This window comes from Mus musculus, chromosome 19 (assembly GCF_000001635.26).
Source record: "Mus musculus strain C57BL/6J chromosome 19, GRCm38.p6 C57BL/6J".
Classification (NCBI taxonomy): Eukaryota; Metazoa; Chordata; class Mammalia; order Rodentia; family Muridae; genus Mus; species Mus musculus.
Window position 1 is genome coordinate 8,604,487 of NC_000085.6, and position 24,722 is coordinate 8,629,208.

General features: G+C 47.3%; 2 protein-coding genes and 1 long non-coding RNA gene across 8 annotated transcripts in view; 2 read left to right on the forward strand and 1 right to left on the reverse strand.

Moving 5' to 3' along the window:
* Positions 1-7,349, forward strand: part of Slc22a8 (solute carrier family 22 (organic anion transporter), member 8) — a 20,582-nt gene extending 13,233 nt beyond the window's left edge. For 4 of the 5 annotated variants that reach the window (NM_031194.5, NM_001164634.1, XM_011247171.1 and 1 more), the window contains 9 exons: positions 304-407; positions 908-1,062; positions 1,539-1,707; positions 3,364-3,487; positions 3,672-3,787; positions 4,642-4,856; positions 5,175-5,283; positions 5,417-5,620; positions 5,707-7,349. In NM_031194.5, coding sequence (NP_112471.3) covers positions 304-407; positions 908-1,062; positions 1,539-1,707; positions 3,364-3,487; positions 3,672-3,787; positions 4,642-4,856; positions 5,175-5,283; positions 5,417-5,620; positions 5,707-5,791 — 1,281 coding nt within the window. In that variant the 3' untranslated portion in view covers positions 5,792-7,349. The remainder of the gene's footprint in view (positions 1-303; positions 408-907; positions 1,063-1,538; positions 1,708-3,363; positions 3,488-3,671; positions 3,788-4,641; positions 4,857-5,174; positions 5,284-5,416; positions 5,621-5,706) is intronic. The other variant, XM_030250797.1, reaches the window with a different exon arrangement.
* Positions 6,065-16,871, reverse strand: Gm36394. 2 transcript variants are annotated; one of them, XR_386536.4, is made up of 3 exons: positions 16,330-16,871; positions 10,198-10,360; positions 6,065-8,924 (listed from the first exon to the last, which is right to left on the reverse strand). It is a non-coding gene; the product is annotated as a predicted gene, 36394 (long non-coding RNA). The 2 variants fall into 2 exon arrangements; XR_877710.3 differs by lacking the exon at positions 16,330-16,871 and adding an exon at positions 13,451-13,545.
* On the forward strand, positions 13,510-23,813 carry Slc22a6 (solute carrier family 22 (organic anion transporter), member 6). Its single transcript, NM_008766.3, has 10 exons — positions 13,510-14,160; positions 14,517-14,620; positions 14,829-14,983; positions 16,705-16,873; positions 17,300-17,423; positions 17,556-17,671; positions 18,978-19,192; positions 19,334-19,442; positions 21,147-21,350; positions 21,635-23,813. Exons 1-10 carry the CDS (start codon positions 13,810-13,812, stop codon positions 21,723-21,725), a joined length of 1,638 nt encoding a protein of 545 aa, NP_032792.2. The 5' UTR covers positions 13,510-13,809; the 3' UTR covers positions 21,726-23,813.
* The last annotated feature ends 909 nt before the right edge of the window (positions 23,814-24,722 follow it).

Sequence of the window (24,722 nt, forward strand, 5' to 3'; positions counted from 1 at the left end):
TGCTGCAGCACATAGATGGACCTTCCATGGAAGAGGCTAAGGACAGATGGATAGAGCAGCTAAGCAGCCTTTGTAAACCCAATAAGTTACACGCACTTAATGTTATCATCACACAACCATAGGTCAAGGACCCAAGGAATCCCCATAAGCAGAAAGAACTGGTGCTTGAGGGTCAAAGACCACACTCAAGGAAGACAAGGTGTTCATGCATATGGCGGGGAGTGGGGGAAGGGTTCGGGCCGAGCATGGCTGGAAAGACTGGACTCAACTGAACCGAGATGACCCTGACTTGCTTTTGTGCAGTGGGACTTGGTATGCGGCTCCAACAAACTGAAGGAGATGGCACAGTCAGTCTTCATGGCAGGTATACTGGTTGGAGGACCTGTGTTTGGAGAACTGTCAGACAGGTAAGGCTTAGAAGCACATCCCATGTACATCCCCTCTCAACTCTGCTCTACACATGTACCCCCACCAAAGAAGCAAAAGCTTGCGGAGATGAGAAGGATCAGCAGATACGATTCCCTTGCCAGGTCATAGCCTTCTCTTTGTCCCAAAGTCCTCATTTGAATCATCTGGCCTCTCCACCCAGGTTTTTAAACACAGTATTGTGGCTGCATAGTACAAACCTAGGCTAGATGGATGGCTTAGAAATATGTGGTCTTTTGACCTCTGCTCAGTCAGCTAAGCTGAAATGGAAGAAATAACTCATTAACTCAATGCTCCTTCTGCAAACTTGTTGAATAACAGCAATTACCAGCAAGGCTCTAGTAAAGGAGTAATATGCTCCACCTGGTCCTTGAAGAGGGCTTGAGGGTTGTCTTCAGCCCTTTGCCCCAAAGCCTGCAAAGTCACTCAATCTGGCAGATACACAGGGTTAACCTGGCCCTTCTTCTCTTCTGAGCTGCAGGTTTGGCCGCAAGCCCATCCTGACCTGGAGCTATCTCTTGCTGGCAGCCAGTGGCTCCAGTGCTGCCTTCAGCCCCAGCCTCACTGTCTATATGATCTTCCGATTCCTGTGTGGCTGCAGCATCTCGGGCATTTCTCTGAGCACCATTATCTTGAGTGAGCCACAGTGGGAGCCTGAGGAGCAAGGGTTTGGGGAGCACCAGCCAAAAGCTGAGAGAGTAGGTTTGAGTCAACCCAGAGACCCTACCTTTGGTTTCTCAAGATCCTTCTGAATTTAACAACAACCACAAAATAGTGTCAGCAGCTATGGAGCTATAAGACTTGCCTTGGGTCTGGGTACTTTATCTGAGCCTATGCAGCACATACACAGAAGTGAGTGACAGATGAGGCACAAAGCAAGGGAAGTCACTTTCCAGTAGAAAGACATTAAAAATGAACTAGGGAGGAGAGAGGCCCAGGTTTGTGTCCTGTGTCCTTGGGTTTCAAGTGCAGTATCTACAAAATGGTGATAATTGAACACTTGGGAGCAGATGAGGGCAGGTAGCTACTGGGAGGGAGAAGCTGATACCACTTCACAGAGAGGTGCTGGGACCTGACAAGACCCTAATTTGGTCCTTGGGCTCCTCCCACAGATGTGGAATGGGTACCCACCTCCACGCGGGCCATCTCATCAACAACTATTGGGTACTGCTACACCATTGGTCAATTCATTCTGCCTGGCCTGGCCTATGCCGTTCCTCAGTGGCGCTGGCTACAGTTGTCCGTGTCTGCTGCCTTCTTCATCTTCTCCTTGTTGTCCTGGTATGTGGCTCTCTGATGCTCCCCTCTACCCCCAATTCCATCTGGGGGGGATAAATAAGGGTTCCATGCCTAACCTGGGTATCCAACCCCATTTATTCCCAGCTCCCATGTGCTAGAGTCAAGGAAGGCCCTCCAGGGTTGCAGGGTTACATGTGCTGAAGCACACTGAACAGAAGAACAAGTGCGGGGAGCACTGGGGGCTTCCTGCAGCTAAAGAAGGGGCATGAGTTGAGATGGATGAGAGAGGACTGGTCCAGAATGAGCACAGAAAGCCAGGGAAGCCTCAGCTTCACATGGAGGAGGATGGAAAAGCATAGAAGGTGTCTATGGGTATGACAGGCCTGGCCTAAGTTCTATTTGTGAAGGAAAAATATGGTCCAAACATACGGACCCACATGGTGAAGCTAAGGACAGAAGTGGGGGGGGGGCTGTGTAGAGGATTCTGGGGAAGAAATGTAAAAGACATTTTAAAAGAAGTATCTACAGAACTGGGACATTTTCAGATTTAAAGTACAAAAGAATACCCAAAGTAGAGTCTCAACTTGAAAATCTCTGAAAATTGAGGTGGTTTGGTGGGAGATCCAGAGGAGGCAGAGAACTCCTTATTAACCGGCTCAACCCCAAGCCATACAGAAAAATAGAAAATTAGTCAGTCTAACTTACTACTGAAGTTCCAGAAGCCACAAGCATTCCAAGGAAAAGCTGTGAAACTTTTGAGTAACTATTTCTAAAGTATACATAAGACTCCATTCTTGACAGTAATTAATCTTATCTCTGATCTTTCTGGCATCTCTGTTTGATGGGAGTATTATTGTCCCTATTCAAAGATGAGAAAACTTCAACTCAGGGAAGGTGGCATAGAAAAGTACAGACTTGAGATGGAACTTTACCTATGAAATAAGCATAGACCTGTCAGAGACGAATGGCACTCTGAAAGTCAGAGGGAAGATGGGACTCGAGTGGGGGTGGGGGGCAGAAACATGTACACAACCTGGTCTTCGAGCAGTCAGGAGACAGAATCGGCAGGTCGTCCGCAGAGTACAGTTGAGAGCTCAGTGCCCCTTACCCTGTGACTTGGGGCAGGTCTCAACCACTCTGAGGACCAAGAGTTTTCTATGTAAGATGAGGATGACACTGCCGATTACCCTAAGTATTATGGGATTGACCTATAGGAAGATTTGTTAGCTGGGAGCCCTTATGTCTGACTGTCATTCTCAAGGAGACAAGGCTAGGATCCTGGGCTCAGCCATGAGTCATGAGAGGAATTCCTTCACAATCTTGGTGAGAGCAGGCTCATAGGACTGTCAAGGCAGAAACAAGCTGGAAGTGCATGAGAGACAGACTCAGAAAGCTGGGAGCACGGGTCTGAGGCCAGGTCCATCCTCCAAAGGCCCTGAAAGAATCCAGACCAAAGACATCCACATCCAACATCAAGAAACCTTGGTTGAAGGCAGAGGAAGGCTTTTTACAAGTTAAGGGGAAAGTGTGCTACATTTTGTCCTAAGGAGAGGAAGCCCAGGGACAAAGATGGGCCAATGTGAAGCTCCACAGAAAGTGCTTTAGCCACCTGAGGTTCTTGCAGCCTCCTATTCCACGACCCCAGATGCAGAAGGGACTCTGGAACAGGAGCCACTCTGTTTTGACTCTGGCCCCCAGGTGGGTACCAGAGTCCATACGCTGGCTGGTTCTGTCTGGAAAATTCTCAAAGGCTCTGAAGACACTCCAACGTGTGGCTACCTTCAACGGCAAGAAGGAGGAAGGGGAAAAGCTCACTGTGGAGGTAGGTGGGGAGGGGGTGTAGCTGAGGCAGAACCATGTATCTGCCTCTCTTGCCTGTTTCCTTGGCTTAGAGCTATATCCCATCTGCTCCCCCAATGAATCTTCTAGAAGAACTAGACTTGAATCTCCTTTCCTTCCACCAGCAAGGCCCACTAATAGTACCCATCCTTCTCCTATGTCCAAAGGAGCTGAAGTTCAACTTGCAGAAGGACATCACCTCAGCCAAGGTCAAATATGGCTTATCTGACTTGTTCCGAGTGTCCATCCTGCGCCGTGTGACCTTCTGTCTCTCTCTGGCCTGGTAACCTGCCACCTCTTCCTATCATGCCCTGCACAGGGCTGATGAACAAGGAGGTATCCATCAGGGCAAAGCCTACGGTGCCTGCAAAAGAAATCAAGAGAATGCCTCCTAGGGCTGCTAAGGCCAGCTTCCATCCCAGAAGCCCCACATTCAGCTGAGAGAGTCTGCCTCCCTCTGAGGTAGCACTATGCCACACAGGACATGTGCTCTAGATCCTTCAGTGCACATTCCGGGGACAAAACTTTCCCCACAGTCAGCCTCTCTGTCACTAAAGCTCTCTAGCCTATCTGGAACCACACAGAGCAGAGATGACCCTGCAGACTGCTGACTTACAAGAAGCAATTATGTGTCTCCCAAGTTTCCTCTTCTGACTGATTCTACATCTTCCCCAAATTCTTTTTGTGACCCGGTTGTGAAACCATTTTCCATCCTAGTCGTCCCCAGGATTAAATTTGTCCTGCACTTTACCATAATTCTGAAAGAAGAAAGGGGAGTTACCTGATCACTGTTTACAGCTTGACTCTCACCTTTGCCTTTGGATGTTCTACTTCTACTGAACAAAAACAGATCATTTCCTGCCTCCTCTGGTTTCTGAAAATATCTCCAGTCCTGTTACTCTATGAACCCAATCTTGGGCAACTTCGCCATGAATACCTTAGACAATGCCAGACATGACCAATCAATCCCAGCACTTTAGCTCAGACACAATCTCACAACTGTACTCAAGCAGTGTGAATGAATCAGTTATAGATACCACAATAAACAAAACTAATTTTCATCCTGGTAATCCATAGGCGATGGGAAGAGACCTCAGCTTAGCTGGAGGTGCTGACCAATGCCTCTCTGTCTCTCAGGTTTGCTACTGGCTTTGCCTACTACAGTTTGGCTATGGGAGTAGAAGAATTTGGAGTCAACATCTACATACTCCAGATCATCTTCGGTGGGGTTGACATTCCCGCCAAGTTCATCACAATCCTCTCCATAAGTTATCTGGGCCGGCGCATCACTCAGGGCTTCCTCCTGATCCTGGCAGGAGTGGCCATCCTGGCCCTCATCTTTGTGTCTTCAGGTGAGAGGTTACCCTAGGACCCCCTGGAAGAGGCTGCCACCAGCTGGAAAGTGAACTCCAGCTTTGTGACCCCTCCTCCAATTCACTTTGTTGGCCTTGAACAAATCCCTACTTTCTGTAGGACTCGGGTTATTCTTGTAGGAAACAACTCAATTGACCTACATAACAAAGCACTAGGAGTAGCAGATGGATTCTTACCTTTTTCTTTTCATGTGAGCTTCTGGGCAACCGAAGTACAAAGGCAAAGTCTGCTAAGGAGTGAGGACATTCAGGGGCTTATGAACACCAAGGCCCATCCCCTAACCCCTTCCCATGCAGAAATGCAGCTCTTGAGAACAGCACTGGCTGTATTTGGGAAGGGATGCCTGTCTGGCTCCTTCAGCTGCCTCTTCCTCTACACAAGTGAGCTCTACCCTACAGTCCTCAGGTAGGTGATGCACCTGGGTCAGGGGCTAACACACGGAACTGAATCCTCCTCCTGCCCTCTATGCAGGGGTCCCAAGACTGTCCTTTAAAAGCCTTTGGCACAGGCTGCCAATCCCGTCTCTAAACCCTCCCAGGCAAACAGGTATGGGTATCAGTAACATATGGGCTCGAGTGGGAAGTATGATAGCCCCACTGGTGAAAATCACGGGAGAACTGCAGCCCTTCATCCCTAATGTCATCTTTGGGACCATGACTCTACTGGGAGGCAGTGCTGCCTTCTTTCTGCTTGAGACCCTCAATCGGCCCTTACCAGAAACTATCGAGGACATACAAGACTGGTGAGCTCTTTGCCTCTGGCACACATGTCTCCCCTTTGAGCAAACAGGCCAGAGCGCCAGGTTTTTACTAAACTCTTTGTCCCTAGGTACCAGCAAACCAAGAAAACAAAGCAGGAGCCAGAAGCAGAAAAGGCATCCCAGACAATCCCGCTGAAGACTGGTGGACCCTAGCTAAGAACAACAGAATCCTCTTTCCTGCCTTCCAGAGACTGATCCCAAGCAGGGCCCTTCCAAGGCTATTCGAGCACCTTAGGGGTTGGGTGGAGCCCCAGCTGGCTCCATGCTCTCAGAACAAAGACTTCTGAGAGTTCAGCAAAAGTGTTTTACCTTCACCACCTCCACCGTAGCCCACAACCCAGACCTGGCCTGTTCACAGCCCTAGCCATACTCACTCCTGCACTCATCCTCCCTGCAACCCAGGCCCTGCCATTTTTCTCTACCCTCTTTGTATTGGCCATTTCCTCCATTGTCCCACCTCCATTTCCCTTTGAGATTCCCTGGCAGTTCTAATGGTTTCCTCTTACCTTCCCCAAACTCTCTCCTTGGTGGGAAATTTCAATAAACCACAATGAAGAACTCAGGCCATGCTTCGTGGGAAAGAGGGCTGGCCATGATGTGGACATGTGAGCACACACACATACCACACACATACACATACACACACACACACACACACACACACACACACACACACACACACACACTTGTCCATCTGTACCATATGAACATAAAGATATGGGAACTAAGCTGCATGCAAGCTAGCCTGCTATGAATGCATACATGTGTCCTAGTCTGTTTGTGCAGGTATAACAAACTACCACAAGCTGGATTGTCTGAATAACAGAACTGTGTTGCTCATAGTTGTAGAGGCTCGGAAGTCCAACCTGGGTCAAGGGATCGGGCATTCAGTGACTGGTGAGAACCTTCATACTGTGTCTCTACAAAGCTGGTTCTGTCCAGCTATTTCATCAGGCACTAATCCATTTCCTGAGAGCAAAGCTGTGTTAGCTTTCTATCACCATGTCAAAGTACCTGAGGTAAACAACTTAAAACAAAAGTTTTATCTGGGCTCTCAGTTGGAGGTTTTGTTCCATGCTCACTAGGCATTGTTGCCTCAGAGCCACTGTAGAACATCATCACGGGTAGCACTTCAACCCTCTCCAAGGGTTTATATTCCCGAGGCCTGCTAATCAAATACTTCCAGAACCCTACATATTAGGGTTTCTATTGCTATGGTAAAACACCATGATTAAAAGCCTCTCCGGGAGAAAAGGGTTTATTTCATCTTACAATGCTCAGGTTCCACCTCCTCAAATCAGGGCAGGAACTGAAGTAGAGGTCATGAAGGAACACGGCTTACTGACTGCTCCTCTTGGCACCACCAGCCCAGGGGTGGCATCAGCCATAGTGGGCCAGGTCCTGCCACGTCAATCATTAATCATGCCAATACCCCACAGGTTTGTCTACATGCCAGTCTTATGGAGGGATTTCTCAATTAGGATTCCCTCCTCCTAACTTGTGTTACGTGACAAAAAAAAAAAAAAAGAGCCAGGACACTCAGCTTGGATCAGTTCCATCCAAGCACTCAACAGAGGCTATTGCCACTATATAGGACATGCCAACCTACTCTATTGCTTCCCATTATCAACCACAGAGCTAATGACTGCTCTCAAGTATGTATTTAGAGATTTGAGAGGGTGCTTAATAAACATAAAAGGATTTTACTGTACCCTGCCTCCATCTTTCAGTGATTTCTCACGGGGATAAAACTTCAACCCTCTTACAAGGCACACCAGAATCAGGCCCCAACCTGCCCCAGCCATTTCAATTTTAACACTCCGGTTTTACGTGCTGAAATCCAGCCTCGACACAGCTTCTTTCTGCTCATAAACTGTCCCTGCTTTTCATTCAGCACTAGAATTTTCCCCTGTTGGGCTCTCAATGCATTTGGCTCACTCACAACTTATCTTGGGGTCTCAACTTGTATAACTTCCTCCCAAAAGACAGTTCTGAGGCTCCAAAACCTGTATTTGGTAGCCTACAGATTGAACAATAAATTGTGGTTACAGTTGCATCTTGGTATAGATTTCCCCAGAAGTGGATCCCAAGACAAGGATTTGAATGAAAAGTACTTTATTGGATAGGAGAGTCAAGAAAATAGGCAGTGTGGGGCTAAGTTTGAGAGAAGGAGCAAGAGCCAGGAGGAGAGGGAGAGGGCAGAAAGATCCCGCTGCTACCCACCCCAACCCCCACTCACACTGACCTGTCACCCAACCTCATGGGAAACTCCATTTACACTTGGTTTGGATGCAGGAGTCTTCCTTGCCAACCTTTAAACAGTTTGGGGCTGGTACCCAGCCAGGATCAGCCACACTGACCTTGGAGACCTGACTTTTACAGTGAGGTTATCAGGTTTCATTTTCGAACTTGACATCTGCTGGTGGGGTTTCAACCATAGAGCCTGAGATTAGCTGATGATGGGGCCAGCAATGCCTCTCCTTGGCTTCACTTGATCTCCACCAGAGAAAGAACTGGGCTCAGCGTGAATTATTGGCCTCTACCTTCTGCCCATCTATTATCACTCCAGAATTCAAGATGGCTCCTGAAATGGCCTAGCCATGACACTTCCTGCACCACTCCAGCATGTTCATTGCTGACACGGAGTGAGGGAAAGAAAGATGCCCAGGAAGTTCTTCCCATTGTTGCTGTCAGGATTCAGGGTGAAACACAGATCCCTATTCCTCCTCTTCACCATTGGTACTGTTCCTCCTGCCTCCTCTATTCCCTCTGTCTGTCCCTGAGCAGGGACAAGTGCCTCAGTGAATTGCCACCTAATACAGAGCCTCTTCTGGGTTACCTCACAGGTAAATGATCTCATACCTAATTCATGAGGTTTGCTGTTTTGTTGAGACAGGGTCTCGTGTAGCCCAGTTTGGCCTCCAACTCACTGACTAGTCAGCTGAGGTTGACCTTAAACTTCTGATCTTGAGTGCTAGGATTGCTTATGTGCCACAATGCCTCATGTTATGTGGTTCTGGGAATCAAATTCAGGACTTCCTGCATGCTAGGCAGGCACTCTATCAATGAGCTACATCCCCAGTTCAAATCTAGCTTTTAAACAGCAGTTTTGGAAAGGCTTCTATTACCTGCTGGCTGGGGTAGCCAAGAACAAGGCACAAGGTTCACTTTGGCTCTGAAATTTCCGGCTTGGATGATGGCAGGCAGCTGGAGTCTTCTGAACTCTCCGGGTCATTTCAACCCCATGCTTCCAGAACATAATTTGAGCCAAAGTGTCTTCTTTGATCTGTAAATTATTTATTTGAAAGGTGTCACAAAGTAATAAAAATCACATGTAGTCCCACACTGTAGTTATATGAAGTCAGCACTTATCCCAGAAAAACTGGCCTATGTGACAGCAATTCACACAGTAGGGAGAACAAAAGGGTCAAAAGAGTTGAGTTTGAGGCTTGCTGTGCGATCATCAGACACCAGATCATCGTGTCTGAGCCTCAGTCTCATCTGTGTCAGGAGATATTTTCAGCTGAGTGACAGCTCTCAGTTCCAGTGATAAGTGGTTCTGCGGGGGGACTGGAGGGGCTTCCAGAGCTGACACCCTCCCACTGAGCTGAGAACAACCAGAGTTTAAGGCAGTGGTCCATTTAGCACAGAGGAGTTCCATTCTTGAATTTTTAATGAACCACAAGATCATCAAGGGACAGTCCCTGGATCTGAAAATCTTGGGATCTTGCCACAGTTCAGTTCAAGGAGTCTCCACTGGAGTCTTTTATAGACTCTGCCAGACGTGGGACTGGTCAGGAGCTGTGCTGGCTAGCTTTCTATCAACTTAGCACGAGCTATGGTCATTAAAGAGGAGGGAACCTCAATTAAGAAAATGCCTCCATAAGATCAGGCTGTACACCAGCTTGGATGGCATTTTCCTAATTAGTGATTGATGAGTGAGGGCCCAGCCCACTGTGGGTGATGCCACACTCTAACTGTCGGATTTTGGTGCTATAAGAAAGCAGGATGAGCACACCATGAAGAGTAGACCTGTAAGCTCCTCACTCCTCCATGGCCTCGGCATCAACCCTATCTCCAGGTCCCTGCCCTGCTTGAGTTTCTGTCCTGATTTCCTTGAGTAATGGACGAGGATTTGGAAGTGGAAGCAAATAAACCCTTGCCTCCCCAAGTTGCTTTGGTCCTGGTGTCAATCACAGCAATAGTAACCCTGACAAAAGCAGGAACTGAAGATGACATTCTTACCCAGAGCAGGATTAGGCACAAACTTGGAGAGGGAGGGTGCTTGCAGGAGAGCCCCACTATCCTCAGCACTCCACCTACTCCTCTAGAAGAGCACTAAGTCTCGGCAGGGAACTGACCCCACAACCTCTAAGCTGTTTGTCCAGCTGTCCTCGCCTCCCCAGGCCACAGGTTCTTATATACCTTGGCCTGGAGAATGTATCAGGCATCTGGACACCCATGGAGCCCAAGCTAGAATCAACACATGCTGGGAGGGGGAGGCTGGGATGGATTACAGCCTCCTCTGGGTCTCTTCTCTACATACAAAGTTAGCTTACCTCCAAAACCCATTTAGCTTGGCAGCAAACATCCCTAAAGCCACAAAGAGTTCAGCTCTTTGGCCACATGTAGTAGTAGCTCCAGGCCTATAATACCAGCACATGGGAGGCTGAGATCCGAGAGTCGGGAGTTTGAAGCCAGCCTAGGACGTATAATGAGACCCTGTTGGAAGAAAAAGAGGAGGAAGCTCACTTTGAAATTAAAATTCTAGTCTAACACCTCATGTGTCTGAGGATCTAAGTGGACAAAAAAACACCATCCCAGTTTAATGCATAAAACTGCAGTCTGCATAAGCATAGTATATAGCTTTCTTTCCTTGTAAGAGATTCTTTAACCCAGAGTATCATCAAGTCCAGGGTGCCATCAAACTCACTCTGTAGCCAAAACTAAGCTTGGAGTATTGACCCTCCTGCCCATACTTGGGCTCAATCCTTCTGCCTGAGGCTCCCCAGGGGTTGGGACTACAGGCACAAACTTGTATAGTTGGACAAAGGCTTCCTTAAACTCTTTACTTGTGTTGGCTCACTTAGCCCTCCAAGAACAAAATTAAGAGGACATGAAAATCATCCTGAGCTTGAAAGAGGTAGACAGGAGTTTAATAACTTGCTCCTGTCACACAGTATGAGAGTATGGAAAGAGGACCAACTCCAAGGTTCAGTGTTTAACACCAGATGCACCTTACAAATCAAAGCCATAGAGTAGCAGCCTGCCCTCAACCTCCTTAGTCTGTGATCCAACCAATCGGATCCAACAGAAACATCTGATTAGTGTTCAACACTGCCTCTGATTGTGAATAACCAGGGCTCACAATCCAAAAACTGTTGGAGGAATTCAAGTCAGGTCCTAAATTTGAGGCTAAAAATAAGATAGGTTCATGCTCATTCAAGAAAAATAAAAATCAGCTGGGCAGTGGTGGCTCATACCTTTAACCACAGCGCTCTAGAGGCAGAGGCAGGTGAATCTCTGAGTTCAAGGCCAGCCTGGTTTACAGAGAGAGTTCCAAGACAGCCAAGACTACACAGAGAAACCCTGTTTTGAAAATAATAGAGAGGCGGCTCAGTGGTAAAGAGCACTTGCTACTCTTGTATAGGATCCCAGTTCAATTCCCAGTACCTACATAGTGGCTCACAGCTGTCTGTAATGCCAGTTCCATGGAATCTAACACCAGATTGGTACCAAGCGTACATATGGTGAACAGATATACACGCGGACAAAACACTAACTCATATGAAATAAGTAAAATAAGTTTTAGAAATAAAAACACAAGGGGAAAAACTAAACCAAGACAATTAAAGAAGGAAACAGGGGCTAATGAGATGGCAGGGAAAGGCTTGCTGCCAAGCCTGATGACATGAGTTCAATTCCCAAAGCCCATATGGTAAAAAGAGAGAATCTGCTTCTTTCTACAAGAATCCTCAGACCTCCATGCACAAGTTATGGCACACAAACACACACACATAGATAGATAGATAGATAGATAGATAGATAGATAGATAGATAGATAGATAGATAGATAATTTAAGATAAACAGTAAGGTGGTTTACATTTGTAATCCCAGCATCAGGAAGGTAGAGCCAGGAGGAGCCATTAAAGACCAGCCTTAGCTATGTATTGAACTAAAGGCTACCCTGAGCTATGTGAGACTCTTCAAAGACAAATAAAAAATAATAATCAAGAAGGTGAAAACTGAGACTCCAGAAGAGGGGTCCACATTATGTCTGAATTTTCTTGAAGGCATGGTCCCCATGTTCCTGTTGTACAAAGCCATGTTCCTACAAGATGTGAGCTGTCTGTCCTCAGAAGAGCAAAGATCAGGATTGCTCAATTTAGCAAATAAGTGCCACACGACCTCCAGTAGGATCTGTGTGACAAGTTCCACAGACTGAGGCGATTGACCTCAAAAGGGGGAGGCCTCCTGAAACCGGTTGTGGAACTCTTTGCTGGAGAAAAATTATTGAGCCATAGTTCTCGTGGCAATCTATCTGTTTTGTTTTCTCTTATTCCTTTTTTTTTTTTTTCCTTTTGAGACAGGGTTTCTCTGTGCAGCCCTGGCTGTCCTGGAACTCACTCTTATTCCTTTTCTTATTTACATGTTCCTGGTAGCCTAGGCTAAGATCTTAAGCAAGAATAATGGGTAAGAAACCATCCCTTAAGATGGGGTCACTACGAACTTATCCTGGGGAAAACCAATGCTTTTCTTTTTAAGTCATTTACAAAACTATTATGATAGATAATAACTTTCCCAACAATAACATTTCATATGGCTACACATGTGCCATCAAAGGTGAATTTTGGTATATGGTAAAGAAAGCCTTAATTAGAAAGAATTAAAATAGTTTAAATTTATGCATTGAAGATCTATAAAAAAAATCAGGCATTAGATGTTAAATAATAATTGACCATATGGGGCTGGAGAGTTAGCTCAGCGGCTAAGAGCACTGACAATAAAGATTTATTAACCTGCTCTTGGAAATATGTCACTAGCCTTGGATGACTGCCCCACTGAACACATCCTTTTAGAATTATTATATTTTGATTATTTATATTAATAATGATGTTACCTGTTCTGTTTGTAATTTACTGAATACATAGCTCCAGAGTTGTAATGCTTGGATGATTTTTGTGTTTTCCTGTGCCAAATGATTTTTGTTGGTATTTGTGATTGTTTCACTTGATACAGTTTCTAAGAGATGTAATGTTTGGGTTTTTAATGTATAAAATCCCCTGCTTGAGAGCTGCAAAATACACTCAGATTCAAACTGCCTCTGTGTTTGTTTCTGTTTGTCACCGCTGAATCCTTACCCACCTAGCTTCAAGGACCCTCATTCCAGGGACCCCCCCACCCGATGGGGTGGTCCGTAGCAAAAAAGAATACACTACTCCCAGTCAGATCAGTTTCAAATCAGTGTATAATTTTAAATATAAACATGGCCTGTTCAATATCAGGGCTACACTTTTTTAAAAAAATTAACCATCAATATGACATTCAGGTTCAACAGGACTTGCTATGTTTTCTCTGGTGTTATACCAGAAGACAGACTATGGTATCCACAGAAACCCTTCAGAAGGCCACCACATTTCCCAGAGCACAGACTGCCCAATAGAAAAAAGACAGGAGGTCCCACCTTTCCCCTTCTGCATCTGTTGCCCAAATGGCCTCCCTTGGTGAGTCCACTCACTCCCAGTCTCATCCATCCTCCCTTGCCCTTCATTCCCAATTGGAGAAATTCCACTGACACAAGGAATACTCACAGGGTTAATCCTTCTGACACCAAGTCACACTTTAACTCATTGTCATCAGGACAAAGATTAAACGCTGCCTGCGTAAGAGTCAGGGCTCCAGCAGACCCTGAAAGCTGAGCTGTCCAGACCCCCGAAGTGAAGAAAAGAGGCGAGGGCAAGGGAGGGCCAGAACCAGGGGAGAGAGAAAGGAGGGGCAGCCCACCAGCCCGCTGTCTCGCCACAGAACCGGCTCAGCTCCAACTCCAGGAGTCACTCAGCTGCAGAGGCAGTGGCAGCCCTACTCCTCAGGCAAAGGGCAGCAGACAGACAGACAGAGGTCCTAGGACTGGAGGTCCTCAGGCATTGACCACTCAGCCTGGCCCAGCCCCATGGCCTTCAATGACCTCCTGAAACAGGTGGGGGGTGTCGGACGCTTCCAGCTGATCCAGGTCACCATGGTGGTTGCTCCCCTACTGCTGATGGCTTCCCACAACACCCTGCAGAACTTCACTGCTGCTATCCCCGCTCACCACTGCCGCCCACCTGCTAATGCCAACCTCAGCAAAGATGGAGGTCTGGAGGCCTGGCTGCCCCTGGACAAGCAAGGACGACCCGAATCTTGCCTCCGCTTTCCTTTCCCGCACAATGGCACAGAGGCCAATGGCACCGGAGTCACAGAGCCCTGCCTTGATGGCTGGGTCTATGACAACAGCACCTTCCCTTCAACCATCGTGACTGAGGTAAGAATTTTGGGGCTTTCTCTCCATGTGACACTATTTCACCTCCTACACAGACAAAGGGGAAGACACACACACATACACACACACACACACACACAGAGTCAAAGTTTCTCAGGGGCCAAGATCAGAAGATGAAATTAAAACATTCAAGAGAATGGTATTTGTAGAAAGGGTGGATGCGGAAGGTGATGAGTGCTGTAAGTGATCTTACCTCTCAGGAACTGTGAGACAAACAGCAAAAAGAATCATTACTGAAAGAGGGTGACATGGACCCTGGAGGCCTTCCTAGAGGAGGTTGAAGGGTTTCCCTGCATCGTGCTCTTCTCTGTTCAACCCTGGCTTACCTCTCCCCACAGTGGAACCTTGTGTGCTCTCATCGGGCCTTCCGCCAGCTGGCCCAGTCCCTGTTCATGGTGGGAGTGTTACTGGGAGCCATGATGTTTGGCTACCTGGCGGACAGGTCAGTCCTGGGTAAGCCAAAGAGCTGGGCTAAACTGGGATTGGGGGCCCCTGGCTGGTTTTAAGGCAAGAGTGGCTGGCATAAGTGCAAGACTCAGGATTCTTCTTAGGTCCTCAGAAGACTGCAGCCTGGGGCATCACCCTAGGCAGCTACTCCTCTCCTGTGTAGCTCAGCCTGGCCCCTGACACAGGTCTTCCCTCCCTCACAGGCTGGGCCGTCGGAAGGTGCTGATCTTGAACTACCTGCAAACAGCTGTGTCGGGAACCTGTGCAGCCTATGCACCCAACTATACTGTCTACTGCATTTTCCGGCTCCTCTCGGGCATGTCTTTGGCTAGCATTGCAATCAACTGCATGACACTAAGTGAGGACTGCTCGTCATGTCCCCTCTCAACACACAGTCCTGTCAGCCTTCTCCCAAAGCCCTCACCTCTGAGCCCCACCTCCTCTCAATCCAATATCTCCCTTAGATCTGCCTTTCTAGTCAACATTAACACTGCCTTCCACAGCCCATAGTTCACACCACCTTGACCCCTCTCACTTAGAATGAGATTGCCAACTCTGTGTTCAGAGTGCCCAAGACAAGGCAGGTGCAGGAGACCTTAGGAGTAGTGAAGACTGTATCCAACTAGATCGGAAGGCTAATAAGACAGACCAGGCATGGTGACATGTTCCCACTATCCCAGTGCTCTGGAGTCAGAGGTGAGAGGACTGTCTCCAGTGTGAAGCCAGACAGGTCTATATAAATGAGTTCTAGGCCAGTCTAGGATAAGTAGCAAAGAAGGTGGGGGTTGCAAGATGTCTCAATGGGTAAAGACACTTGCCACCACATCTGATGACCTGAGTTCAATCCCTAGGACCAACATGGTGGAAGAAAAGAACCAACTGCTGCAAGCTGGTAGCCCTCTGACTACCACACACTTGTCATGACAAGCACACACATACACACACACACACACACACACACAGACACACACTCACACAGACACACACACAGACACACAGAAAAGATAGAGTGAGAGGATACATTTTAAAAAATAGTAATTTTTTTAAAAAAAAGAAACATCCTATCTAAAAATAGCAAAGGCACTCCCAGCCAAGAAGTCAGATCTCGCTCTGTTTTCGTTGGCATTGTTGACTTGTTTGGTTTGATTCGTGGTCTTACTATGTAGCCTCCAACTCACAACACTCAGCTCCCCTCACTCAAATGCTGAGTTTACAGACACACACCACCACGCCCAGATCACTCTCAATTCTTAAAATTAATATAAAATATCATAATTATTTTAATACTGTGGTTAGTCTAATATTCCTAAATAAGGATGAGCCAGCATCATCTGCACCAAACACACTTAGTGACCAACAATAGTATATTCATAAACCATCAGTGTGATTCCTCTAGTAGATTTTACACACACACACACACACACACACACACACACACACACACACTTTCCCAGATAATGAATCTAAGGCTGGGAAGAAGAAACAAAATTTACCTGTGGTCATCCCTCAAGCCCAGAAGAAATTCAGGAATTCACAATTCTCTAGATGAAAGGAACTAGCTAAGCCTGAGCTAGAGCTAAGACATGCCTAAGGCTCCAAAGTCAAAATAAATACTCAAGTGTACCCCAGCAGTAGAATCAGAAGTCCATCAGAAGCCCAACCCTTCCTCTCGAGACCTTAGCAGAGTAGTGGTCCCCTTCCTACCTGGACTGATGCTCCAGGATGGAAAAAAGCCGAGCTCTGACCACTGAGGGTGAATCCATTCCGGGACTGAGAGAAAGGCAGTGCTTTCTGCTGAGAACAGACTTGAGTGGTCAGGCAAAGGGGCTATGGTCAGGCCCTTAGGGCAGGGCCAAAAAGCAGCAGGAGTATGGAGAGGCCAGTTCCGGGGAATCCTGAATCTGACTCCCAATTCCTACTTCCACTTAGTGTCTCCACTCTCCCTACCCTGGCACCCAACCTCACCGATGCATCTTCTACGGCATCAGGGAAGAACCCGATTGAGGGGAGGGGGGAAGAGAGGTTTCCTCCCATCTAGCAGCCCAATGACTCCCACCACTCTACTCTAACCCTTTCTAGACATGGAGTGGATGCCTATTCACACCCGTGCCTATGTGGGCACCTTGATTGGCTATGTCTACAGCTTGGGCCAGTTCCTCCTGGCTGGTATCGCCTATGCTGTGCCCCACTGGCGCCACCTGCAGCTTGCGGTCTCTGTGCCTTTTTTCGTTGCCTTCATCTACTCTTGGTATGTGGGATCTGGGGTGGGAAAGATTGCCTGAAGTCTACAGTGCTACAAGGGACAGGCCATCTCCCAGAGCTTGGCACAAACCTCCCGAGAGCTCATCAAGTCATAAAGCTGACCCCAAGCCAATGCTTCTGTTGAGTAGATTCTGAAGCCAAGGTTGGGGTAGGTTTTGCCCTGAAGGAAGGTGGCAGTTCTCTGGCACCCCACAGTTTGCCCTGCCTGCTGGCATGCCTCTACACAGCACCCAAGAGCTGGGCTTCTGGGTTGGAAAATGGGTCTTTAACAAGCTGACTTTTGTCCTTAAAGGGTTCTTGGCAAGGGCTCTGGTCCCCAAAACATAGATAAAACCCTACTGCATACCTCTAACCCAGAAGACTGAAACTGAGACCATGCCAACATCTGCCCTCTCTCCATCCTCACTGCCAGGTTCTTCATTGAGTCAGCCCGCTGGTACTCCTCCTCTGGAAGGCTGGACCTCACCCTCCGAGCCCTGCAGAGAGTGGCCCGCATCAACGGGAAACAAGAAGAGGGGGCTAAGCTGAGTATAGAGGTAAGATTCGTTTGTTCCTAGACACCGCCTGAGCTCCAACCCAAGTCCCAGTACCAAGACCCAAGCCTCAGAGGTTATACAAAAGGTTCCCCTAGGAAAAATGCAGGCCCTGAGTCACGCTCATGCCATCAGGTGCTCCAGACCAGCCTGCAGAAGGAACTGACTCTAAACAAAGGCCAGGCCTCCGCCATGGAGCTGCTGCGCTGCCCCACGCTTCGGCGCCTCTTCCTCTGCCTCTCTATGCTGTGGTAAGCTCAGACAGACACACTAATGGACAAGCAGGCTGATCAAAAAGATGAAAAGCAGGCTGGGTGAAGGCATGGGTGAAATGGGTGGGAAAGGGAGGGGAGGGGAGGGAAGGGGAGGAAAAATCAGTAGATCTGCGAGAGCCTCAAAGAAACAATCATCTTCCAGCTCAACCCAGTCCCTGGGCTCAAACTGGTCACTAGTTTCCCAGCATTTCTCCCAGCCCTGTTCCAGTATAAACCACCTCATAAGAACCAGTGGTTTCCAGAGCCCACAGACTTCTGTTGTGAGGTCAGACCAGTGTGATTTGGAAAACAGGGACTTTATTGCCTGGAGGGAAACCAGCACAGGCATCAGAGAACCCACACATATTCCCCACAACTCAGGACAAGGATGATATAAGCTCAACTCTTCTTTTCCCTGTGCAATGTTCGTTCTCTCTCTCTCTCTCTCTCTCTCTCTCTCTCTCTCTCTCTCTCTCTTTCTCATGCGTCACCATGGTAATCCCGTGACAGTTAAATGGGGCATGGTCAGAGGAACAATCTTACCAAAGGATTCTTTGATGCCAGTTTTGGGTTTATTCTCTGTAGAGGGTTCTCTCCCTAAACCTAAGCTCTGTGCAGCCCTAAACATTCATCCCAGAAATACAGATAAATCCCAGAGGATTCCAGCCTTTTCCAGCACCTTGATGTAGCTTACACCTGTCCTCCCTCAGCCCAGCAGATAAGATAAAGACTGAAAGTGTATAAACCCTACTTAGCAACTAAATGAAAGTTCCCCAACTCCCTGGGGTGTCATTAGCACAGGATTGGAGGGCTGCCCCAATATTGCAACTGTGCAGTTTGAATATGTAGTTGTTATGAGTCTAAAGAAGTGATAACCGCAGCAGATCCCAAGTCCCAAAACAGGATACTCCATGCATCTCTGTATTTACAGAAGAGCATCCTTGATTTTTGTTGGTTTGGTTTGGTTTGGTTTGGTTTGGTTTAGTTTAGTTTGGTTTGGTTTGGTTTGGTTTGGTTTGGTTTGGTTTGGTTTGGTTTGTTGGAGGTTTTATTTTGCGGGGGTGGGGGGTTGGTTGATTTTGGTTTGATTTGGTTTGGTTTGATTTTAGTTTTTCAAAACAGGGTTTCTCTGTGTAGCCCCCAGCTGTCCTGGAACTCACTTTGTAGGTCAGGATGGTCTTGAATGCGAAGATACATCTGCCCTCTTGTGCTGGGATTAAAGGCAAGCGCCACCACTGCCCAGCTATGAGCACCCTTGTTTAAGCCCATCTAACCAGCTCCACATCCTTCTCTCTTGTTCCAGGTTTGCCACTAGCTTTGCCTACTACGGGCTGGTCATGGACCTGCAGGGCTTTGGGGTCAGCATGTACCTTATCCAGGTGATTTTCGGCGCTGTGGACCTGCCTGCCAAGTTTGTGTGCTTCCTAGTCATCAATTCCATGGGCCGCCGGCCTGCACAGTTGGCCTCCCTGCTGCTGGCAGGCATCTGTATCCTAGTGAATGGCATAATACCGAGGGGTGAGCACTTGCCAGTCTCTCAGCTCTCAGCCCCACCCACCCTACCCCTTCAGACATAACCCAACTTCTCAGAAGAAGAAAAAAACAGTCCCTCCTATCTCACTCCCTGTGCTCCCCATTTCCCCATTTCTCTCTCTCTAGGCCATACAATCATTCGCACATCCCTGGCTGTACTAGGGAAAGGCTGTCTGGCTTCCTCTTTCAACTGCATCTTCCTGTACACCGGAGAGCTGTACCCCACAATGATTCGGTAAGTGGGACCCCAGTACATGGAGGATCTAGGGAAAGGCAGTCCCTTGCTCACATTAAAGCCAGAACCCCAGAATATAGTCTAGTACCTAGAACATCTCCAAAAACCATTCACTGGAGCAATATATATAGGAACCACTCAGTTACACATGTCAGGGTCTGGCTGGCAGAGGTATAGCTATCTAGCCATCACCTAACCCTAGAGGAGATATAGATGTTACCAATTCGAATAGGGTAGAGAGTCACATCTCAAGAGGCAATGAATTGAAGACCCTGGAACACAAGATACAAGCTGTGATCATATCTAAACTTCATCTTAAACCAAGCAGTATACCTGAAATCAAAGACACAAACACACATGCAACTTCCTACTTGAACCACTCCTAACAACATCCCAGCCATACGAGCAAACTCAGCACTACTTTATGGTAAGACAGGAAAGATGTTAACACATACAACAATATGTCTACCTTAAGAATTGAATGCAAGCATCACATGAAATGTCAAAGGCCTGAGAGGTCATGGTGCTGGGATGCAAACCCTGAGGCATCTTGGATACTATTCCACGACTTTATGACTTCTAGACAGTGTGTTCTATGTACCAAGCACTCAGGTAGAGCATGTATTGTGTACCAAGCACTGTCTTAATCTTTTCACAAGTATTAACTCACTTATTTCTCAAAACAGGTCAAAATAGACAATATCATTTTTCCTTTCACATGCGTGTAAACAGAGACACAGAGAAGTTAAGCGTCTTCTCTAAGACCACACAGCTCGTGTGTGAACCCCACGCTGCCTCTTGAGTCGATGTTTTTAACCTCTTCTCTCATAGGGAATGTTTTCGGCTAGCAGGATTTACTTTTAGATTTATTTATTTCTATTTAATGTATGAGCATTTTGCCCACATGTATGTACATATGTCATGTACATGCCTAGTGCCCATTGGCACAGAAGAGAATGTCAGACCCACTACAACCAGAATTACAGATGGTTATGAGCTGCCATGTAGGTATTGAAAACTGAATCTGGCTCCTCTACGAGAGCAGTCAGCGCTCTTAGTCACTGAGCCATCTTGCCAGCTCTCATAGAGAATAAATGTTCTTAACACACAAGCAACATGCAACTTCCAGATTCCTTCCCCTGGGAATCCTAACTAATAGGTTTCTGTGTGATGGAGACATCTATGATTCATACGGTATGCAGGTGTGATGGGGTATAGCTCGGGGCAGAGCAGTTGCTGTGTGGTCCAGAGGTCCAGAGGTCCATATCTAGCAAGCCGGGGGGGGGGGGGGGAATATTCCAGAATCCCTGATCTTACCCAATGGTCTCACGTGACAGTTGAAAACTGAAGCCCAGAGACTGTAAAGAAATTGGCTGAAGGTCACACAGCAGCTTAAGAAGAGAGGCAGAACTCAGTTTCAAGTCTCTCGATTCTCTGGCCACGGCCCTTCTCAATTTCCCTTTTTGTTTTAAAAGTGACCACAAGGGCCTGGGGATTCCAGTAGTAAATCGTCTGCCTGGCCTATGCAAAGCCCTGCCTGGCTTTGATTCCAGCACAAACAACAGCCAAACACAAAAATGTGGAATCATTTGCTAATCAAGCAGGAGAAGGAAGGCACAAGGATGGAGCAGGGAACTGCCCTGCTCCAAATATGGCCCACAGGTACCCATGCCAGAGCTCTAACCAGCACCTATCTGACCACAGGCAGACGGGCCTGGGCATGGGCAGCACCATGGCCCGGGTGGGCAGCATAGTGAGCCCACTGATAAGCATGACTGCCGAGTTCTACCCCTCCATACCTCTCTTCATCTTCGGCGCTGTCCCCGTGGCCGCCAGCGCTGTCACTGCCCTGCTGCCAGAGACCTTGGGCCAGCCGCTGCCTGATACAGTGCAGGACCTGAAGAGCAGGTAGGTATACCCCAAAGAGGATCAGTGACTTACTCCAGGTCACCTACACAGGCGGGGGTAGCACTGAGGCTCAGACCCAGGCTTCCTCTTCCATATCAGAGCTTTGCCCCTTTGTCTCCAAGTGGAAGATTCTCCCATAATCCTTGTGTCTCTCTGCTCCAGGAAGAAGGGGGTTGCCATTTGAGAGCAGATAGCAGATGGCTAATCACAGCTGAGGGGAGACCCTGCCCAGTCCCGACCCAAACAGGAGGCTGCAAACCCAAATATCTGCTTTCCTTCCCCAGGAGCAGAGGAAAGCAGAAGCAACAGCAGCTGGAACAGCAGAAGCAGATGATACCACTCCAGGTCTCAACACAAGAGAAGAACGGACTCTGAAAATGGAGAGGGCGTCACACAGCACTAAAGGGAGTGGGGTTCTGCAGGTCCCACCATCTATGAGGAGGGGGAGTGAGTGGAGGGACTGGGCCATCTAAATGCGGAGCCTGCCATTCAGAGAAATGCCTCCCCAAAGGTCACTTCAATAGACCTACTAGGAACAAAAGCTCTAACTGTGTGCAGCTTCTTAAGCAGAATGAGCTCTTCCTCAGCCATCTTCCAGCTCAGTGGTCACTCCTCCAGCTCCTGTCCCTTCCACCTCCAGGACATTGCAAAGAATCCCAGACAATTAAATAAATTTCTTCTACCTTGGTCCCTCTCTCTTCTTCTCTACCTCTCCTATCCAACCATTTCTGTTTTAACTACATGTTTTCTGTCTCTTCCCTTTGCAGAAATCAGAATTTAATGAGAAACTGAAGTGAAATCAGCAGTCAGAGGCTCTGCCCTGGGCTCTTCTCCTGCTGTAAGAGCAGACAGAAACTTCTAGCAGCAAAAGAGATAGATGCTTATAGGCGTGATGTCAGGATCCTGTCCCCTGCAAGTTCAGACCACTAGCCAACCTAATCTTTCCTGTGTTTGATGGGTTTTCAACGTTGCTCTGCTTCCTGTAGGTTCAGGGGCTGGTGGAGGAGTGAGACGAGGACCAGACAGTATTTAACAGCCAGGGAGACCAAACACTGAGTGTTAATTATATGCCAGGTGGTAGCTTCAGCAATTTAAATGTATTAATTCAGTTTATCCTCTTTGGTTTCATTTTCTTAGTTTTCCTGATAAGGGGTCTTATCTAGCTAGTTATTTTGTTAACTTGACACAGGCTAGAGTCATTTGAAAGGAAAGAACCTCAACTGAAAAAAAATGTCTCTATAAGTGGCCTGAAGGCAAGCCTGTGCAGGGCAGATTCTTAATTAATGATCGATGTAGGAGGATTCAGACCACTGTTGACAACACTGCCCCTGGGATGATGGTCCTGTTTGCTATAACAAAGCAAGCTGAGCAAGCCAGTGAGCAGTGTTCTTCCACAGCCTCTGCTACAGTCTCTGCCCCGACTTCCCACCATGTCAGAGTGTGACCTGAGAGCTGTAAGATGAAACAAACCCTTTCCTCTCTAAGTAGCTTTTGGTCATGGTATTTTGTCACAGCAATGGAAATACTAAGACAGGGTCTCATCCCTAGCTGGCCTTGACCTGACTAAGTAGCTGAGGGTGACTTTGAACCTTGAGCCTTCTGCCTCCACCTCCCAAATGCAAGCATTCCAGGCGTGTGCCGCAATGCTCAAATCTGAAAATAGTACCCTTTGATTCCTATCTTGGTCTCTTTTCAGTCAGTGTGTCAGGGACCTTGTAGCATCTTCTGTGACTTGACCAAGATGGAACACTCTGAATTCTCAACTTCCTGGTCCTGGTAGAGTTCTCCTCCTGCTCAGGGCTTCACCTCATCATTCCAGGTTCCACACAGGCTTTTAGTCCAAAGCCCTTCCTTACAGGATTTTTCCTCCTTCAAAGATGTTTCCCGACCCCAGAGAGATTTAGAGGACAGAGTCTCTACCAGCTAAGCTTCCTGCCCTAGATCAGGCTGTGCAGAGGAACCCTAGACGAGGTCTACACAAACTCCTTGGAACTTTCAATTGTGTGGCCTAAAACATAAATGACATGCAGATATAATTAAATTAATGATTTCGAAGTGAAGAAACTATCTTAAATTATTTGGGTTAGCCCAATATGATTACAAAGGCAGTTAGACAGATCAGTGGACAGCAGATATAACAGAAGAATCAAGAGGGTGGAGTGACTCAAGAAGGAATGAAAAATAAAAATCAGTTCAAGACAGAGACAATAAGCTTCAATTAGTTGTTAGCAAATTAAAGTAACTTCTGATCATTTTCAATCAAATAGATACATTTAGCATTATCAAATGAATAAATATGTGGTATGGGCCTCCAGGCCAAGGAATGAAACTTCCGGGAGCTTAAATAGGAAGGAAATGGATTCTTCTTTGAAACCACCAAAAGGAACACATCCCTGTTGACATAGCAACCTTCAATATCCAGCCTCTAACTATACAAGAATAAACTGGACTGTTTTAAGCCTCTATATTTGCAATGCTTTCTTATGAACAGCAATAGGAAACTGATGATGTCTTTTGTTAGTTTCCTCCAGGACACCCAGTAGATACTCTATTTTCCCATCTATTATATTTTTGGTAGGGGTGGAACTGTAATGCCTAGGTAGGGAAAGGGTCCTATTGTCAAATTCACAGGGTTTGCCTGACCCCCACTTCCTGCAGATATTTTGGAACTCCTAAACTCCCCTCTGCTAAATCCTCATCTGCCTATCCCCAACCCCTTAACCTCCACAAAATCCTTGCACAGGTGTTTCAAAATTGTATAGGAGCAAAAGAAAAATACTGCACTGGGGCTGGAGATGTAGCCTAGCTGGTGGGAGCACTTGCCTAGCAGGCAGGAAGCCCTGAGCTCTAGCCTCAGCATTAGTAAGCCAAGCATGCTGATGTGCACCTGCAATCCCAGGATTCAAGAGGCACAGGGGGGAAGAGCTGGGTCTTACAGTGAGTATGAGGTCAGCCTAGTACTCATGTAGGAAACCCTGCATGGACCTGTGCCCCCGGCCTCCCCCTACAAAAATGCTCAGTGATCTCTGAGGGCTATCTCCATGCAGCTCAGATGTGGTTACATGCCAGTAGCTGAATCTGTTGCAAACCAATAAAGTAGTAAGCTACATGATCTTGAGGCTCTGTTTCCTCCTCCAGTTCCAATCTAGTCTCACCCTGTTTCATTTAAATTCCTCCTCAAGAGAAGCCCACTGTGCTATATCGCATCTGTAAGGGCCCAAGATAGCTATAGTTTAGATGTAGGTGGTAGATAATGCTAGATGATCAGATGGAATGTCTCAAAGCCACTACGGAAAGCTATGGCTGAGGAGACCCAAAGCAATCTAATGGAAAGCTAGAACTACCCCTGGGCTTTATGATACTCCTTGACAT

Excerpts from the sequence above, each read along its gene's own strand:
- Slc22a6 (NM_008766.3), top strand. The coding sequence starts at position 13,810 with ATGGCCTTCAATGACCTCCTGAAACAGGTGGGGGGTGTCGGACGCTTC. Across the intron at positions 14,621-14,828 it reads TTTGGCTACCTGGCGGACAG|GCTGGGCCGTCGGAAGGTGC; the intron begins GTCAGTCCTGGG and ends CCTCCCTCACAG. Across the intron at positions 17,672-18,977 it reads CTCTGCCTCTCTATGCTGTG|GTTTGCCACTAGCTTTGCCT; the intron begins GTAAGCTCAGAC and ends CTCTTGTTCCAG.